Genomic DNA, 21,215 nt, shown 5'->3' on the forward strand with positions numbered 1-21,215 from the left:
ACAAGAAGGCCAATACTGGTTTCAGCTGCCACCACAAGTACCAAATCCTTGAAATAAGGCCAGGTATCGGCCCAATATCTGTACTTCCCCATTTCTAGCAATTACATACAATTAGCAAATGAAAAAGCTAGAAAATGTAAAAATATTTCAAGCAATTTTAAGGAATAATGCTATATTGAGCTATATAGGTCTTTCTTTAAAACTGTAAGTTTTTTTGGAGGGGGAAATGTATTATCAAAAAAATAGTGGTATCAGTGCTTGGTACTGGTATCGGTCTGAAAAAAGAGTGGTATCGAAGTTTTTGGTCATACTTCCAAAAGGTAAATAACACTGCTCATCACAAAACCTTCATGCGTCTGCTAGAAAAAAATGGCAGAAATAGCCTACTAGAACATATAAGAAAATAATTTGGGCTCCAGAGGCAGTTTAAAAGGTGGCAGGTGTGTCCTGACTTCCTTTAGCATCAGTTTGAATCGCAGTAATAGATTCTGATATCCATTACTTCATTTTTTTTACAATTCAATTGTAAAGATTATACATCTTGGAAATTCATTTGACCTCCATTTTACAATACAAAAACCTTCATTTGAACTGGATTGTGTAGATTGCATTTACATGCACTTTATTTCTTCAAATTAATTCAAGTTAAAATTTTGCTTTCAAGCTGAACTGGCATTAGCGATGAACAGAGGAACATTTCAAAATGCATCGATACAGCAAATGAAACATATAAAATATGACAAAACATGAGACGAGCATGCAGACAGAAGCAATCGCAAAGAGAAATATCATCTCACAAGCTGTGCAGGGGAGAGGAAGGGAGTGCGAGTCCTTCATGATGCTCGGGTGGGGGTTCGAAAGGTGGGAGGGGGTAAGCATGGGGAAGATGAACTAGAGGCTACTCCAACCTGTCACGCACAGGAAGTGCCACAGGAAGTGGAAGGAGGCGGAAGAGGAAATTTGTTTTGGTCAGAGAATTGGTTGGGGAGGGCGAGTGGTTGGGTGGTGGTGGTGGGGGGGTCGAGAGGTGGGATGTTGTAGCGAGGTCAGTGGTTAGTAGAATATCTCCAGGCCCCGCATAGACAGCCCCATGTTAGCAGAGACAGGCTGGTGGTGCATGGCGGGCTCGTCCAAGGGCAAGAGAACCGAAACATCTGGCTGCAAGGAGAGGAAGGAAACAACACCAAACCTTTTGCGTTCATCGTTAAACAACAGCATTAGCGACTCATCAGTCTCACAACAACATCAAAAGGAGGCTTATTCCGCCTTTGTATATGTAATCATTGAACCCATTTAGAAAGACAGGCATGAAACGCCTGAGGAAAAATAGTCTTCATTCTTTTCATTTTCCCCTTTATTTTTGTAATATGATGTGGACTGTCTGTATTAATATCCGCCTCCGTCTGCAAATGAACAGAGCAAATTACGCTCCTGACTCTAATTGCATGACAGATGACTGCTCCTGACACCTTCATGCCTTGATGAAATTACACTTGGAGAGGTTCGTGCTGAGCAAAAGGATCGGTTCTGCCTAAAAGAGCCCCCTGGGTAGTCATTTACTTTTTAAGTTTATAAAATGCTGCTTATGTAATAATCCACACGTTTTCCAGGCCGTCGCTGCAGTTCTCAAATGCAGCAAGGTAACAGAGAAGTATAAAGGCTGGGATACGTAACTACACTACATGGACTCAAGTGTTTTGGAACAGTTTGTGGAAGGTCGAGTCTAATTGAATGACATGGTAAGGGTAAGTTTGCTGTGAAAAAAAACACACCATACAAAGAAAGAATACTGGCCTCAATTGCAAGCGCCTTGGAAAGGAAATCATCAAACAGGCCTTCTTGTTCATTTATGTAAACGTAACAACATAACTATGGGAATTGGAACACCTTTTAAAAAAAAATCTTCAATCTAAATGCTGCAGTTTCAGCCAAGCAGTACAACGCAGTTTGGTACGATATATTTTTTTAAATCAGTATTGAATTGTTGTTTGTACACCCACCTCAAGGAGGCGGCCATGTTGGACAAAAGATTACATACACCACCGATTCTCGTCTGTATGTTTACCAAATGTGGCGGCCATGTTGGACAAAACATTAGGTACACTCTGGATTATTGTCTGTAGGCTTCCTTGCTAGGGCGGCCATGTTGACCAAAACGTTAGGTACACCTCAGATTCTTGTCTGTAGGTGCCGCCATGCGGCGGCCATTGTGGACAAAACATTAGGAACCCTCCAGATTATTATCTGGGGCAGCTATATTGGACAAAACATGAGTTACAACCCAGATTCTTGTCTAAAGGCGGCCCCAATGCAGCAACCATGTTGGATAAAACATTAGGGAGACCCGAGATTATTGTATGCAGGCATCCACATAGGGCAGCCATGTTGGCCAAAACATTAGGTAGGTACAACCCAGATTCTTGTCTGTAGACGTCTCAAATGGGTGGCCATATTGGCCAAAATATTACACACACCCCAGATTCTTGTCTGTAGGCTTATCCAATGTAGTGGCTATGTTGGACAAAACATTAGGTACCCCCCAAAACGTTAGGTACACGCCAGATACTTGTCTGTATTGCAAGAGTCAGCAGTCCTGTTCAAAATTTCCGCAGCAATCTTCTACTTAACATGATTAAGCTAAAAAGATATCGTCAGAAATATTTTGTTAAAGCTGGATTTTGACAGAAGAGGTATTATTTAGAACAGAGTGCCCAATTGGTAGACCGTGGACTGTTCCCAAGTCGATTGTGAGGGGTGTAGCTTTTATGGTGGCTTGATGTGACGATGCTCCCTCCCTATACATCCCAAACCAGATCAGGGTTTACGATGCTAAAATAACTTAAATGAATTGAACTGCTTGGTGGAAACGTGATTTATACAAGCATGCCGAACCGAGGCCAAATCCGTGCACAATAATGCACCTGATGGGTTGAAGAATGTCATAGTACTACCCAGTGATATTACTCAGAAAATGTCATAAGGGGAGCTCTCCAAGACCCAGTGTGAGTGTTCCCTGACGGCCCCGGGGCGCATGAATATATTATGAGAAAGCAGAAGTTTGACGCCGACATGGAACAAAGTGACACAGCGAGACGCCAGAGGAGCACATGAAAAGAAACGCACGCAACACTTGTCAATCTGTTACAAGGCTAGAGGGTGTCAGCACTCTGCAGGTGGTAGTGTGACAGTCAGTCATGCAGCAGGAAGTGCATCTTTCTCTTCAAAAAGATCAAGTACAGACCTTAATGGCCTCCACAGTGTCATATTTGTCCAGTTTGTTGATGTGGTTGGTGATGCTGGTGTTGAGCGGCGCGGCCGAGATGGGGTGGATGACGGTGGCGTCGTGCGACTGCTGCTGGTAGTGCTGGCAGTACGAGTACACCAGCAGGGTGACCAGACATCCCAGGATGGAGCTACTCAGTCCCACGGCAATCATGTGGAAAAGGTTGAAGTCTGAATGGAGATGAAAAACAGAAGGAAGGAGTTGGTAGCTGACGCTGCAATTCACACTGTTATGATGTGTTTGTTACACCTTGGACTGGATGACAACCAATCACAGGGCACATATAGACAACCTTTCACTCACATTCACACAATTTAGTCTTGAATTCACTTAACGACGTGCATATTTTTGGAAAGTGCAAGGAATCCAAAGTACCTGAGGAAAACACGGAGAATATGAAAACTCCACACTGGATTCGAACCCCCTCTCAAACATAATGTGCTAAACAGTCAACCCTTTGATGAATTAATCTGTTTTAGGGGTGTAAAGGTGTTGGAAAGTCACCATTTTTTGGACGCATGTTTATCCTGATAAAAAATGAATGTATTTTATGGATTCTAATGTGGAACCCCCTGAAAAGAACTGTACAGAAAGTCAGCCATTTTGGTATGAAGCAGCCATTTTGCTGAAATACATATCGTCGCTGCTATGTGAAAAACACTTATGGCCATTTTTGTCATAATTTTTTTTGTTTATGTGTTTGAGATGAAACTGAATGCAGACATCCCAAAAACATAAAAATTGAAAAATTGAAAAGAAAAATGGACATAATTGCTGCTAAGTGAAAACCACTTATGTCTATCATTTTTGTATTTTTATTATTATTATTATTATTATTTACAATTTTATGTTTTTGGGATGAAACTGAATGCAGACATCCCAAAAACATAAAAATTGAAAAGAAAAATGGACATAATTACTGCTAAGTGAAAAACACTTATGTCTATCATTTTTGTCTTTTTATTATTATTATTATTATTTACAATTTTATGTTTTCGGGATGAAACTGAATGCAGACATCCCCAAAACATAAAAATGTAAAAATGGGGGAAAAAAAAGAAGGACAGATGATATTGTAGATGAACTGTTATTACTTTTGTAGTTTATAGTAAATATGTTTTTTTGTGTTTTTTTTTAATTGGACAATTTTCCACGACTGTCTCTTAGCACACTCGTTGAATATAAGGAAATTTCTTTGTTTCCATTGATCAATTCTCCAGATCAAAAAACTGTTGGAATTTAAGAAATTACTTTTGAGGTGTGTAGCAAACTTTAATCACTAAATATCAATATGCTGCATTCTTAAGGTAGTACTCTTTTTTTAAAGAGCTCAGTATTGTTCATTCGGTCTTAAGGTAGTACTCTCATATAGATAAATATAGATAATCACATCTCGTCGTCTGAGCCATTTGGGCCGTTTTTTGATCACGTGTGACTTTCTCACAACAATTCTGTTTGAACAAAAAAAGGAGAACGAGGATGACGAGATGTTGACTCCAAATGAATAATACTGAGCTCTCCTAAACAAAGAAACAAACAAAATACAATTCTGTCCCTTCTCACAAACTCACTACTACTCACAAACACACGTGACGTCACGTGATGTCACATACCTGACAACACATTTGCCTCAGTATCTTTGAGAAGGGAAGTGGAAAAGCTAAACTCTGTGTATACGCCGACAAAACTAACCTAACCTGAGACACAATAAATATACTATAATTATAACGTTCTCGATTATTTACGAAGTTTGAAGGCCGGAAGAACAACAAAATTGTTGTGAGAATGTGAATAGCCCATTTACTTGACAGGTTATCACTTATTATGTATGAAATATTGCATATTTGAAAAAAGTAACACATCTTGTCAGTAACTTTGTCAAGTTTTTATAAATAAACATAGCATATGTGACAGCAACAATTTGGGTATTTGGCTGTGAACTAACATTTCTTGACTACCAGCTGCCTGCCAGTTGTGTAGCAACACACGCGAGCGCCTCTTATGAACTCTGAGCACTTTCATCAGCGTTCCTGCAGCTGTTGCCGAAGTAAACATGGTTAAAAGAGATTTTATTGATCCCCTCAAACTGTAACTGTGTAGCTAGGGTACATTTTACTCAGGATTTCTGCACCTGAATTTTAAGTGCTATAGCAGTACATTACTGGAGGAAATGTGTGAGTGTGTGTGTAATTCTGCAGCGAGATATTATCAGATCAGCATTTTCCTTTAATTTTTTTTTTTTTTTTTTTTTTTTACAGTGGGATTTATATTCATTTAAACAGAATTGCAAATTAATGATGCCCATGTCGGCTTCTCACACACCTCCAACTACACGCATACATTTATTACCTCCACAGCGTCTCTCCTCCTGACTGGAGCGTGCAATGGTGACTTCTGATAAAACGAGAAGAAAAAAAAAAGCAAAAGGTATCAGAATTAGGCCTGGAACGGGCACAAACACACCCCTGCTCGCGTGACAAATTACACCTCCGTTGGCGAATGCTGAGATGAAAGCTGCTTTCAATATGATAAAAATTACCCGAGAAACTCCGCAAGCTATAATCACGGCCGTGGCGGCACCTGGAGTGCTTTATGAAAAGTAGACGTCCCCATTAGAGAAAATGAAGTACAAGATGTTTCTAATGCACTTTAATTGACAAGTCTTCCCATTAAAGGCGATTGATGATAAACGAAAATGGGTAATTATGTAAGAATGCTTTAAAGGCTTTGACTTCGGGTTTACTCTTTTGGTTAATGAGAATGCTAGTTAGCATGGGGCTCATGAATGCTGCAAAGTCATCCATTTTTTCGACTTTAGTGGTTGTTTATGACCAATATGTTTAATCTTGCTTCATGATGCTGCTATGGAAAAATCTATGCGGATGTGTGTTTCACGTTACTTTCTGCCAATAGCAATATGGCTGTTTAAGCAGATATCAATATTATTGACGAAGGAAAGACAGTTGCCATTTCTTCCAATCTTTTGACGTGAAATTGCATGCCTCGCCTTTTCACAGAGCGGAATCTCACCTTTTACATCATACAAACTGCCCAGAGCGAGATAAATAATATATGTTATCATTACATAATTTAAATGACTGCTGTCCCCAATGCATTGGTCTATGAGTGTGTGCGAATGAACACCTGGAATAAGATTGGAGTCAGGAGAGCACGGCCTGCTCTCACTGTTGTTTCCCGAGCACTGATTTCCAGTCGGAAACAGCACATCACAATGACGGACACGCAACTGGGCCCCTCTGGAGTCGCACTGGGACCACTGGGACCAGCTGGACCAGCTCTCTGCAAACAAAAATGACAGACAATCCCACAGCTGTGTAGTGCTGCTTGTGTGGGTCCTTTGGTTATGTATTAGTCATGCATGAATGACCTCCACAGGGCCTAAAGTGACTGAAAAGAACTTGTGATGGATATGTGTGCTTTAAGAGTGTGTGTGTGTGTGTGTGTGTACCTGGACAGGCTTGAGTGTTGCATAGTGCCTCCTCAGTGTGCAGACCAAGGCAGATGTCCCCTCCGTAAGCAGGCGGGGGGTTACTGCAAGTTCGAGTCCTCATGTAATGTCCACCTCCACATGTCACAGAGCACTTGGACCATGAAGACCAGCAGGACCAGCTTCCATCCACTAAAGGCAGCAGAGGGACAAAAGGGCAGACCCTGTCACTCGATTATGCAGCACTGAGACGGCAGTCCTACTTTTTTCCCCTTTCCTTAACGATGATAAAGAGCTCCTCATATCAAATCTAAATAAAATAATAAAAAATAAGTACAATTTGACCGCAATAGTAAATGGAGAAGAAAGCATTTTACAATTAGAATCAGCTGACACATTCTACCGCATTGTTCTTATAATAGAACAGTTGTTCTTTTACTGAACTACAATTCCCAAACAAGGGTTCAACCTTCCATCCACCAAAAATACATTTAAGAGGAACCCCGAAAGCTCATGCATGATACTAACAAAAACTAAATTAAATAATTTTTTTGCTCTAATTATAATTAGTTTTAGTTAGGTTTATCAACTTAATTTTTTTTTTAGTCTTTTTATAACCTTGGTACTTCCACCATAATTTCTCCCAAGACAAATCTTGTCCTCACAATGAATTAGAATTCAGGGCAGGTAGTGAATCTTGGTTTCATCAAACCAAAACAACAAGATAGGAGCTGTCAAATCAGATAGTTCAGGAACACAAACTCATGTCTGATTCATGTTACAGTTCAAAAGGACCTGCACTAAACTTTTTTTTTTTAGAAGACACAGAAAGTGTGAAAAATTGCAGTTGTCTGGAGTGCGCGTGTGTGTATTTTGACATGACAGGAATTATGCCTCCTCCAGCTGTTCCAGATAACTCCACACACCCCAGAACTTAACAGATTTTTTAATTGAGATAAATGAACCATCAGCATCCATGTTGCTCTTCCTTTGTACCACCTTGAGAAGCAGATTCTGGTCCCAACATCAGTTTCACTACTACTTCTTTTATCAAACCTTTTATTTTATGTTATTTTACTTATTAGTACTACTGTACAGTTTTTCCAATTCCACACACATAATACACAGTATTATGATTAATATCGCAGTTGTGGAATATGATTTAAGTGGAAAAATCCACCTCTTTGTATCCATCTGAGGGCGGCCATTTTGTATTCTACATATGATAACATATTGTTGATGTAAATACTGTCAAAATTGGGCATTATTATCATCGCAAAGCACGTACATCTCATTAGAATGTGATGGTGTAAACGGAAATTCCTACCCGACCAAAAAAAATCAACAATATTATGAGGGCAGTCTGGAGAATTACCAGTTAATATTGTTTACCAATCATATGGATAAATCCTAGCCTCATCTTGGCAGAGAGTAATTCCCTTTTCAGAAGCATCTGAGAATTGCTTTTAAAGACCCGCTGGTGCTTGGCAGCTCCGCGCGGGTAATTGAAGTTGCCGTTGCTTTTTGTCATCTCTGCGTAATTTCTCTATCTCAAAGTGACGCGCCAGTCGATTCCTGGCCCTCCGTGACGGATCGTCTCATCTTGGCTGAAGTTGTGAGAAAAACACAGATTCATTTGTTTCTAAACCAGACGGATAGTCGGCGCGACACCTGTTTTCCTCCTTCAAAGTGTTGGATTATAAAGAATAGGATTAGACGTCCGTTGGAGGATCACAGCTGGTCTTACGCTACGTCTGCCGGGATGCCTAAGAAAAGAAAATCGTTTCTCACTTTCACACGGACACTATTACAAGACACATTAGTATCCCTTGCTGCTGTATGTATTTTAGCATGAGACGTAAAAGTTTTCCGGCACATGCAACCATCCACGGACTGAATTAACAGGCTGTAAAAATAGCATTAATGGCTGCTCGCACCCTTGTCTCCTCTGCTTACTTCCAGCATGGCAACATTTAGGAAGACAGATTGAGGGTGCTGCAGATTACGCGCACAGCCAGGTTATTAGCAAGATACCTAAAACCTTCTCTAAGGGGGTTTTCAGATTAATAATCCTCCGGTACAGCATACGTTTGTCAGCTTGTCCTCCAAAACGTGTGTGCGTGTCAAAAAGGATTCTCTTCATTAGAATGCATCCTTTTGCCATGTGTTGACAATAAATTGTCTCTGGGCTTTTCACAAGCGAATAAGGGCCGCCATCGCCAGTGGCATAATTGATCTGCTATGTAATTACATAGCGGAGTGCCTCAGGGATGGCCTCTTTGATTCTTGGGTGTAAATTGGAGTTTTCATCACAGCTTCTTTGCGCGTCTGATTTCTTTTGTGATTCCTGAAGATTTGCAAGTCATTTGGCGCCACGATTCTTGATCCGTTACTCAAGAGGGAGAAGATAGCTTAGATGTGGAGAAGTGCGTCTGTGTTGGACAGCAAATGAGGGGATGTAATTGCTTCCCGTGGAGACACCGAATTTACAACACTATTCAAAAGTACGCTTATTTCTTCTTTTTTTTTTCAAACAGAGAAACAATTAGGGTGATGCACTTGAGGGTTAAAACTAATTTCAGATGCATTTTTAGTCCACTCATTTCTGTTTCTAAACGCAGCAGGTACCACGAATACACTAATTTTGTTTACTAGTGTATTTGATTACGGAGGATAAAAAAAAAATCATGCATGTGTAACCCCCCACACATTTGTGACACTCAATCAAAGGGGTGCTTTAAAGTATTTTTAAGATGATAATGATAATAATTGGTTCAAATATATCATTTTGTCAATGATTCAGCAGGATTGCCCCACGCTGTTGTCCTATTTATGAACGAAATCCGGTGACATTCACCACATGCGTTCGCCGTCTAATCCACCTGTGTAACCATTTAGACCTGCATGTACCGACTCTAAAATTGAGCCGACTTTGAGGAGGCGTAGCATGTCTACCAAAATGTACAAATACGCTAAACGAGACTTTTCCAGTCAAAACGTAGGATGTGCTAGTTTTTAGGCTGAGTGTAGATAATTGAAGTTGCCGTTGGCTGAGTGTTAGATTACGCCTCTTTGGCATATATGATTAGATAGGCGACTTGCCTATCTGCACTCTGGTACACTTATCTAGTTGGAACCAGTTTAGACCATCGGGTCACATATTGGCATATTGGCTAGGCAGAGCCACCCAACCAAGACATAAGAGTTAACCATTTTGGATACATTAGACCTTCTTCCGCATTATTAAGAGAAAAGGGCATCCGGTAGCCAGTAAATAATTCAACTGAGAATATGCAGTCTTCTGGTTGTTACTGTTAATATAATATTGCAAGCATTAAAGATAAAAGGACTGGCAGAGGTTCACTCAGAACCTTTCAATTGGTGCCATAACCCGGATTTGTAGTACTTTCTCCAAATTGTCAGAATGCCCAGAAAGGTGCCGAACGGCCCACAAATTTAGATATGCATGCCCATTTTTACGCAGAGCAAAAATAGAGCCCTCAGCGTGAATCCCTTACCAGGACAAGGAGTGGTGTTGCACTCCTGGTACTCCTGGGCACTCCCCATGCATGGCTGCCCCCCGTACTTTGGCTCCGGGTTGCTGCAAGTCCGTTTCCTGTTGCGGATGCCACGGCTGCAGTCTCTGCTGCACTGCGTCCAGGAAGACCACGAGGACCAGCCGCCATTCACGGTGCGTCCAGAGATCTTCCCCAGATGAAGAACCTCACCTAAAGCACGCAAAAGACGGAAGATGAGTTTATTTCCTTAAAACTATTTGTCATGTAACCACGTCGACAGAAACGGCCACGTAAGAATGATGGATTAGGAACAGCTGCACAAATGTAGTGCATCACAGGCCTCATTTCTATTTTGTGAAGATGGATTCAGTAAGTTAAGTGCGGCGTTTCGTGTTCATCAAACAACATCAGTTTTCATCATTGGTGCCCTCATGTGGAATGAATCACGCAATCCGAAAGTGAAATTTTTATTGAACTCTAATTACCGCATGCATTAATCAGCACTGTGGAAATGTTGCTGCCAGTGAGAGGCATTGAGAATCATCTGGTCTGTAAGAATGAGAAGCCATCTGTTTGAGTGAATGATAATCACTTGCAATGAAATTACAGTGAGTGTCCAGGCCATTGTCGGATGAGTCATTCCTTCAACTTGGCCACATTCAACTTTTACAGACGATAATGCAGCTCCGGCTCTTAAGGCCTTACTTTTTCTCAATTTTCTCCCTCCTCATCAACATCATCATCATCATCTCTCATCTTCTTCCAGGCCTTTTATTTTCATATCTTCCTTTCCATTATGTCTATTTTTGCCATTAATGTTTCCTTCCCTCGCTGGACGGAGTGTTTACCTTACGCTAGTCCTCAACCACTTCATAAATACGGCCGACCTTGGCAGCTCATCACCTCACAAGCTGGCGTGTGCGCCGACAGGGTCCGTCGAGGCGTGCGCTCTTTATCGATTCTAAACGGGCAGTGGCACGGACTGACCTCGCCTGCAGCTGTGACCTGATACTCTTCATCCAGACTTCTTTAAGGACCACATATTGAACGGCTGCATGTGACGATTAGGGTGGCGAGCTTCATTATGTTGCATCTCATTAATGCAATCATTTGCATAACCGCAAGCTCTCTTCTTATTGCCATAGAAAAATGCAAAGTTTATAAGCGTACGTCATTTTCAGCCTAGTGACAATTTTTTCTGCAGAATTTAATCAGATTTAATACAAGCACCGTATAAAAATGCTTCGCTGTGACAGATATAAAAATGAGGGATGTTCGATACCACTTTTTTCAGACTTCTGCCAGTACAGATACGAGGTAATGATACCAATAGTTGTTCCAATATGATCATGTGATTGGAAATCGGATCTGATCACGTGATTTTCAGCTGATCTGTATTGTATTTTCTTAATTTGTAAAGTCATAAATGAAATATTTTATTTGATTATTGATTTGAAGGACTGTTGACTTACAAATAAAAATGTATCATGTTGGGATATTAGAACAATATGTATCCACTCATTGTCTTGAGAATGCATTGCCGAGGTATTGGGCCAAAAATACTTAAAGGGATTCTTGACTCATTGAACCATTTTCAGCAGTAAAAAGTTAATATTTTGTCCAGAATAAATTTGATAACTTCATTATTTTTCATGTAGAATTAATACCTTTAAAAACTGTGTCGACTGAAGATGACATCACCTGTACTGGGGAAGTAAGTAGCGACTAAAAATAATGAAGTTATTAAATGTATTCTGGGCAAAATATTGACTCGAACTCGGAATTGAGTGCAAAATCAATGTGATTGGACCTTCTTTAGATACTACTAGTATCTTTGATACATATGTGGCGGCTGTGGTGCAGGGTGTAGAAACGGTCGTTCAGTAACCAGAAGCTCGGCTGTTCGATCCCCGCATTGCCTCCAGTGCTACTCACACTGGTGTATGTATTGAAGGTGCGAATGTTTGGTGGCGGTCGGAGGGGCCGTAGGTGCACACTGGCAGCCTCGCTTCCAGGAGCCTGCCCCAGGGCAGCTGTGGCTACTTACCGCCACCACAGTGTGAATCTGTGATTGCATGAATAATGTATCCATTCCATTGTAAAGCGTCTTTAAGTGTCTAGAAAAGCGCTATATAAATCTGATGCATTATTATTATTACATACAATTTTAAAAATAAAAACAATAATAGATCAAGAAAGACCTATATATCCCAATATAGCATTTTTATCATAAAAATGCATGAAATTATTAGCAACTTTCGATACTTCTAATTTCAAATGTCTAGTTCCTGATTGTAAAAATGGTCGCGTCACAAAAAAACAATACCTTGAATTAAGGCCAGGTATCGGCCCCATACTGATGATTAATTTAACAATATGTTAATCACCGTAGTTGTAGTTTGTACTAGTGTTCATCATACGGAGAGAGCTGTTTGTAACTTGTGACAGCGGCCAATACTTTTGTGGCCGTTATATGATCAGGAACTTATAAATTAGAAGATATATTTTTTAAATGCCATTAATTTCATGCAATTTTAAGGAAGCATGCTATACAGGGATGTAAATGTCTTTCTTTAAAATTATTTGTCATTGTTTTGCATAAAAATACTAGTAGTATCAGTACTTGTTATCGAAAAAATGTGGTATCGAACATCCCTTTTCTGATATTTTTATTATTGATCCAAAGCTGTGTCTTATCCATTCCGTAATGCATTACAAGAAAGTTTTTAGTTCCAGCTCTCAGTATGATGCAGTGCAGTTCTACATTAAATCCACAAATGAAATGGCTCTATAGGTATAGGCCTACCGCTAAGGTGCGAAAAAAATAATAATCTCCCAACAAGACACATTTGCAGCTTCTGCCTGTATAGGAAATTGCTACCTCACATGGAAAAGGGAGAGTTCTACTATGCATTTTTTTTTAAAATTCAAATTTAATGGGTTTTACTCAGCATATATGCTACCCCTGAGCATAGTTTCAAGTCAGCAGTGTTTGTGCTTTGTAGACGTAATTAATACAGTACAGTTGCATTAACCAAGATTAAGCAAGATTTATCTAACCATTAGTATTGGTATTTTCTTTTTTGTTGTTGGAGCATTGGCCAAATAGAAACCTAATATATTAGGATTTATTAGATACTTATAGGTTCAGCCTTGCCTGATGTATTCTAGGTAGTCAAATATACTGTATATTTAGATATATATTTTCTCAATGTGTATCATGATAATGGAACATTGCCTTCCTATGCCAAAACAAACAGTTCACTTTAAAATTCGCAGTGACTGTACTGTGTTTATTCATCTATTGATCTGCGCATATAATTGCAAGAGATTTAATAACAAGAGATTTAATCCATCTGTCCTTGATGAGTTGGGCAGTGAGGAAAAAGGATGCAGTGTTTTAAGATTTACACTGCAAAAACTAACATCTTAAGTAAGATATCATTTCTTAAATTTAACCTAAATTTGCTTATTTTGATTTGACAAGTTATTTTTACTTAAAATTAAATTGTCAGGCAAGATCATTGTGTTCATTTTAAGATACTTATTACTTAATTATCTTATTTGATCAAGCAGTCTTGGCATTGTGTGTTAACAGCCAGTTTTAAGTACTGTGAGGATTAAAACAAGCATTTCCCACATTTTAAGATGACAACTAACCAACATCAAAGACTCTGAATTGGGGTTTCATGAGTTTTCTTATTTTAAGATTTAGCATAATCTAGTAATAAGAAAAATGGGGGTGTGGGGGGGGGGGGTACAATTATGAAAACAGACGAGTGCAATATGGTTCATTTTGATATATTTACTAAGATAATTTTTCCTTCTTTCTATACTTCTGTTTATTACAGCTTGAAAAAAGTTGACATTATTTAAAGTGACTCCTGTTGCTTGACAAGCTGCGCATATCCTGCGGCGTGTTACAAAGAACACGTGTACAGTCTACGTGGCAAAAAAGGACACAGAGTGTAATGTATCTGTGCACATCTTCAAATGTGAACAAAGTTTATTGATATCACATATTGTATGCCCACAAGTGAGAAAACAAGTGTCCTAGATTCAGTACACTGTATGTGTGTGACATTGTATTAGATGTTGTGGTTGCCCACAGTGGAACCATGCAACAGAAATTTCTGGGCTGACCTGAGATCTGCCAGGCGGCAGCTTCCTCAAGGGAAGCTTTACACAGGTTCAAAATAAAGAGAAAGCAATTAAAACTCTTAAAAGGGAACAGGGGCATAATAAATAGAAGACTCACAAATAGCCATGAAACGATGTGCACAAAAGTAATGGGACACATGGTTGTTATATGAGAAAATATAATTTGTCTTGCTACAAAATATCAAGGTTGCCTCATTCCAAAAACGTCTGTGTAGTTTGGTCTTCAAAGGAGCCAAACAACAACAACAAGATGAAAGCTTGTAGTAGTCACATTAATGCTTTGGAAGGTATAATGACAAAAACGACTCCACTGTTAGGTTGTGTTTTTCCACCATCAGGTTTATATCCCATATGTGTTCCATCAAAGCCAACATCTGACTTCAAGAATATGAAATCAAAATGCCTACGCAGCAATTCTTTTCATATGTTGGCTTATTGTTCATGTGGTCCATTCGATTGTCTGGTAAGAATCGCTTGATCTCGACTTCTGACAGGCGGTTGGCCCTAACTTGAACGCGCCATCAAGTTTTTTTGAGCTGCATAGAACTTGCACAGTAACTCAAAGATGACAACGTTACGGTATTTAAAGGTGGGTGGAAATCATCTGAAAACAGATGCTCATGGGAATAAATTAGAGCGATAAGCCAAAAGGTATGCATTTGAAAAGTCCAGGTTAAAATATTGTTTTGGAGTGCACTGCAGATGTGGGCCTCAATTTGGTGCTTTTCAATGTATAAAATGGCAAAGGATGCAAAAACAAACAAAAGCTACTTAGAAGCAAGACAACAATGTCGGATTTTCTTTGTCCTCCTCCCTGATAAATAGAGGCACCAGCGCCACACCAAGAAAGTATCCAAAGGAGAAAACAAGCAACAAGAAGTTTGAAGGTCAAGATCAGATCTTTTTTTGCCCTCATTAGAAGGCACAGTCCAAACCTCCTGACAGCGATTTTTTTCATTTCACCGCAAACAAAGTAGAGCGGATTGGATGCGGTGGTCTTGTCTGGGCTGGTACTTGCTGCCTTCACTGATTATATCGGCTAACTTTAAGCATGAGGACTGATGAGCCAATCAGATGCAGAGTAGGGTGGGTCATACCGAGGAAAATAATCCTTCAAATAACGTCCTGAGCTGTGACAGTGGTTTGGAGTTTTAGCTCATTGGAAGCGCTCTGCGCTCATACACCAGAGACTTGCTCGCTGTGTGGGTTCGATTCCGCCAGCTAACTACATGATATAGTTTAGTTATATAGTATAGCAAGACTGGTAGTTGATTTTAAAATTAAAACACAAGAATGTGGACACATACTTCTGTCATGATAAATACATTTTAGATTAATTTAACTCATTCACTCCCAGCCATTTTCACTGAAGCAACCCCCTTCGCTCCTGGCTGTTACTGGATTTTGACTAATTTCGCAAGGACCACAGAACATCTCTTCTTTCATCAGGAAAAAAAGCATCTGTTTCTGTTCTGCAGCAATTAGCATTAGGATATAGCTAAGTTTCATCATTATTCACAAGCCTTTTGAAAACACTGGCAAAAAGAGCTTGTTGAAACACGGCCCTGGCTGATCTCGTATACTCTGCTGCCACCTGCTGGCCATTTTTTGTAATAACCACCATTATTTTAAGCCACCTCTTCATGTCAAAAGCTGTATCAAAACCTTCTGTATCTCTAGCATAAAAAACTAACAAAAAACTTATTCATATGTTTTTGGGTTTGAACTAGTTAAGCTGCCTGTGTTACTAGTAATAACTACAAACTGCTCCTAGTAAAAGTCATCATTTTACTATTGTGAGCACAAATGACCAATTTTTCTTACATGTCACAGTTTCTAAAACAGGACGCTTTTCTGGACTACTACTACCACTAAAACAAAAGTGAAAATTTAGAGTATACCCACTTCTGCAGGGACCACGGCACTGATTGGATGTAACTTTGCAACAACTGTACATTTCCTCGATTTATTTTCATTTTCAGCACTTTATAAAAGATTGCATTTGGAGAAGACCTGTGATAAAAAAAAAAAAAACAACTTCAAATAAACTGCACAGTTGGAAGCTAAGCCCGTTGTGTTTTTCTCTTGATAAAAGCAATGCGGCCGTTATAAAGCGAAAGCGTGCCGGCTGAGCAGAGGGGCAAAACAAAGCAGAGACAATAAGGATAGCGCGGCGGTTACCATCCGTCAGCACTGGCATGCGTCCACCAAGTCTGCGCTGTGTCGAAAAGTAATCTGTTGCCCACAAGAGGGTCCTGGCCCTGATCGCGCATCAGCTCAAGTGAAACGCATCAAGCCTGCTGACATCCCACACTTTCTCCAGGGGAAACAATGAAGCCACCGCTCACTAAAGCAAGCTGACCACAAAATAAACTCCTCCAAAGAGACGGCTGTGGTTTTCTCCTCACACCCTGTTGACCTTTGTGAATACAATTAAGAACATAAAATACACTGAGGAGGTCTAACACATGAAGTTCAATGTTAGTGCCACTATATGACTACTGAGACTAGGTCATTTTTCTTTCTTTCTATTGATTGAACCAGACAAGCATATTAGCTTTTATAGTTATCATTTATACTGCGGGCTGGCCTGTGGTCACACAGAAAATGACTTATGACTAAAGCTTTTATTCGTTTTAGGCCCACAAGACACTGACAGGTTCTTGGATTCAGTGAGAAGTGTGAAACAATCACAGCTCGTCTGTTTTTTGAGTTAGTTCATGTGACATTTGGAAGCTGAGTCGTGATTGGTCGTTATCTGAGCCCTGCACAACTGTGATGTCATTTTCAAACGACAGCAAGAGGCAAAATGGCCGCCCCCTGAGATGAATAAAAACGTGTGGATTTTGCTCCTTAACTAATATTCCACAAATGCAATATTAATCTGAATACTGTTTAGACTAGTGTAGAGAACAGATTGTAAAGAAAATGTTTGTGTTGACTTCCGCTTAAATGATGTTACTATACAAGCCGGTGACAAAGTTATTGAGAAGTACAAGTCAGTGTTAGATTCTAAAAAATATTCAACTCTTTCATGATCCCCAGGAGCATCATCAAATCCATCATGATCAAATGGAGAGAACATGGAAGCACACAAACCTGCCAGGAGAGGGCCGCCCACCAAAACTCATACACTGGGCAAGGAGGGCATTAATCAAGAGAACAAAGCAGGACCAGGATTGCCAACCCTTGCAGTAGGAGCTGCACAGTTCGAGTGTAAGATGGGTAGTACTAAAAATAGGAATATGCTTGAACAAATCCTGTACTAGGCTATGAGAGATTTCATATTTGGCCAGAGGTTTACATTCTAGGACCACAAACATACAGATCAAGCATCACTCAAGCGGTTTCAGAGGAATAATAAATATGTCCAAAGCCCAGACCTAAATCCAATTAAGAATCAGACTTAAAGACTGCACAGAAAACTTGCCAGTGTAGAGTAACACTGAGTATTAAATCTAACACTAGAAAAGTATTTATGTGTCCACACAAATGAGTGTAAATCTGACACTTTTCAAAGTGTTGCTTTTTCACACTTAACCATTGTTACCCCAACACTGTGTAGTGTTAAAATCTGAACTGGTAAACACTGAGTACTGTTGAAAGTACTCTACACTAGTGTCAGTGTTAAACAATAAATTCTGCCAAACTATACTTAACTCTGGTGTTTAAACACTTATGACTACTGATGACACAGCAGGGGGTTCAGTATCTTGCTCAAGGATACTTTGCCATAGTCACACTGGCCTGGGATCGAACCCAGGCTCTCAGGGTTGTGAGATAACCACTCCACCACTGAGCCACACCGCCCTGACTACAACTGGATGTATTGCTATTGAAATGTCGACACTCGACAGGACGCTGCAAATTTGGAAACATTGGGAATTTAACACTTAATGTCGTGCTATTCAGGTTACACCCAACATCCATCCTAGCACGCAAGGAAAGTTACTCTGACAGTGTAATTTTTTATCCTAACAATGTTAAAATAACACTGCTTACTGCGTATTTGATCGAACACTAGAAATTTAACACTGACCGATTTATGTGTATGAGTAAAATTAGAATTCACTCCTTAAAATCAGCATTGCATCTTTATTTTCATTAGTGATTTTTTGTTTCCTGAGTTCGGTCATGTGATGTTCACAAGCTGAGCTGTGATAGGTCATTACCTGATGAGTAACTGTGATGTCATTGTCAGCCGACAGCAAGTGGCAAAATGGCCGCCCCTGAGCTATATAAAATGGGTGGATTTTCCACAAATGCAATATTAATCAGAATGCCATGTTTGACTAGTGGGTGTGCATACAACATATTATTGTAAAGTCATTTTTTGGGGTTGACTTTCCCTTTAATGTTGGTGCACTTTCACATTTATTTTATAAATGTAAAGTGTGGTACAATTAAAACCTATAATAATAATAATAATTATTATTATTATCATTCATTCCCTCAGATGGCCGTTATGTGACATTAACATCAATGTCTAATTATCACATCACACTTACAACAAAATCTATTTAAAATCAGATGTAATGGAAAATAGTGGCAAGAAATGTTAAGAAGGGATATGGCGTAGCTAAATATGTGTAAAACCAATAAAAATTGCCAGGTTGGAAATAAAAAGACATGCATTTAGCAAGAATGCTTTGACTCTGACTACAGGTTCTTATAAACTTAACACAGTCATTAAGCTCTAGCCACTCATGTGAAACAGCACGGTATGTGGTATACGGCAAAATCATATTTTCACCGTTTATCTCCTGTAGTAAGGAGAGATACTCATCTTAACGTGAGTCGAGAGCAATAAAGACACATCATGTACACATCACAAGATGTTGGTGTGATAAAAAGCACGTGATCCAAGTGTAACAGCCCCCACAACCTGGCCGGCAAACGAGTCAGAAGAGATCCCAAACAAGATGATGTGATGGGAGATTAGTGGAGCAGCCAGACAGTGTGTTAAAGGGAACGCTTGTAATGAATCGGCTTCAAATGAGAAATGAAAATGCCATAAACTTGAAACACTACTGACCGTGAATGGAACTGGCTCATAAACATCTATTTTCATTTGCATACGAGCACATATTTTTTATTTTCCCCGTCTGATTTGCGAGACGGGAGGAACGACCTGATCATATTGTGACAATAAACACCACCGGGGTCACAGTTGTTTAGAAATAGCTGCTTTCACAGTCCTGTAACACAGTTTATGTAAACATACATTATGGACACACTACTGTCCTTCTGTTTATGAGGACAAGCAGGTATGATAAAAAAGATTAGCTTGACTAGAAAAAAATAATCATGATTCTAGCATAAATGTATTAACTCATTCACTGCCATTGACGGATATAGACGTCAGAAATTATTTTTAACAATTTTTAATTTTTAGTTAATTTTTTTTTTCTATTTTTGTTAAGAGTATGAAAACCTAGAATTTTTTATTGTACGTTTAGAACAGATATAAAATTTGTGATTAATTGTGAGTCATGCGATTAATTATGATGAAAATTTTTAATCGCCTGACACCTCGAATTTATAATTATCTTTAAGTCGCGTCAGGCAATTAATTTTTTTTAATAGTAATTAATCACATGACTTCAATAGTTAACTCAGGATTAATCACACATTTTATATCTGTTTTAAATGTACAATAAAAAAATCTAGGTTTTCATACTCTTGTTAACAAAAGTAGAATTTTTTTTTTAAACTAATAGAAATAGTTAAAATGAATTTCTGACGTCAATAGCAATGAATTAGTTAATATTTTTTTTAAATAATTGTCTGGTTTGGATGCCAAGTTTGAGTGGATGTCTGACAAAATAATATGCTCCTTAATTAACTCATTCACATTTTTCCTGTAAAAAAATTAATGAAAAAAAGATCACTGAAGGGATTTGCCAGTCGTAGCCCTCGGGCTGCATTATCCTACAAGTGAGACTTCATCCTGCTCCCTCTTTTGTCACTTGCTGTGATTAATGCACGTGATCTGATGTCAGACTTCTTTCTGGTCACAATTTCTAATGAAAGACATACGTCCTGATAATGAGGATCAGGGCAGACCAGTTAAAGCTCTCTTGGGTGTCTGACTGTCACACATCTTAAAGTTTCAAAACTGACGTGCCCTGTGGTGCTTCTTATTAACCCTGGAGGTGTATTTAAAAGTACAACATCAACAATGCTTACCCGTGACAGCATTGGACTAGACTGATCATCTGGAATAATGAAGCAGGGGGATGCATGTGACATGAGGGACCACACAGAGTCAGCTCAAAGTAGAACAGGACATTATGATAAGCCCTTGTTTCCCCAACAACACAATTAAAAAATATATATTTTTTTACTGCTCGTGTGATGTTTCACCACCCCCATTAATCCTTGCACTTAACAAGATACCAATTAGTTGCCTCTTTGTACAAATGCTTAGAAGTGCCGTTTCTGAAGGGTCTAATGGGAATAACAAGCAATGATGTGCAAAGAATGTGGGTCTTCACTCTGAATATAAAACAACAACAACAAAAACACACCACGTTGATATAAGTATTGGATGACACCTAGATATTACATCTAGAAGTGAAAAACTGAATAAAAAAGAAGTCTGCTGCTTTTCCATTGGCAATGTCTGTTTAGCTAGGCATTAAGTGCACAAATGAGACACACTAATAAACAACTATGGAGGCGATCGAGGGGCTCCTGTATTCCTGGCATATGGGATGTTGGCCACAGCAAGAAAACATAAAGTGGAGACTGTGTAGTGTTATACTGAGGCGTCTAGAAATAAGATACAACAGGGTATGCTAAC

At 39.3% G+C, this 21,215-nt stretch overlaps 1 protein-coding gene across 3 annotated transcripts in view; it reads right to left on the minus strand.

Moving 5' to 3' along the window:
• sema5a (sema domain, seven thrombospondin repeats (type 1 and type 1-like), transmembrane domain (TM) and short cytoplasmic domain, (semaphorin) 5A) overlaps positions 1-21,215 on the minus strand; it is a 146,504-nt gene that overhangs the window by 4,129 nt on the left and 121,160 nt on the right. The window contains exons 17-22 of one of the 3 annotated variants that reach the window (XR_015092160.1): positions 10,250-10,459; positions 6,753-6,923; positions 6,428-6,583; positions 5,633-5,677; positions 3,242-3,453; positions 920-1,158 (exon numbers count right to left, since the gene is read on the minus strand). Coding sequence is in view for 1 of the 3 variants with exons in the window: in XM_086066381.1 (XP_085922507.1) it covers positions 3,242-3,453; positions 5,633-5,677; positions 6,428-6,583; positions 6,753-6,923; positions 10,250-10,459 (794 nt within the window). In the remaining 2 variants the exon portion in view is untranslated. Of the gene's footprint in view, positions 1-908; positions 1,159-3,241; positions 3,454-5,632; positions 5,678-6,427; positions 6,584-6,752; positions 6,924-10,249; positions 10,460-21,215 lie in introns of all 3 variants that reach the window. The other 2 variants (XR_015092159.1, XM_086066381.1) reach the window with 2 other exon arrangements.

This window comes from Leptonotus elevatus, chromosome 21 (assembly GCF_054856555.1).
Source record: "Leptonotus elevatus isolate MCC_2025b chromosome 21, RoL_Lele_1.0, whole genome shotgun sequence".
NCBI classification, from domain to species: Eukaryota; Metazoa; Chordata; class Actinopteri; order Syngnathiformes; family Syngnathidae; genus Leptonotus; species Leptonotus elevatus.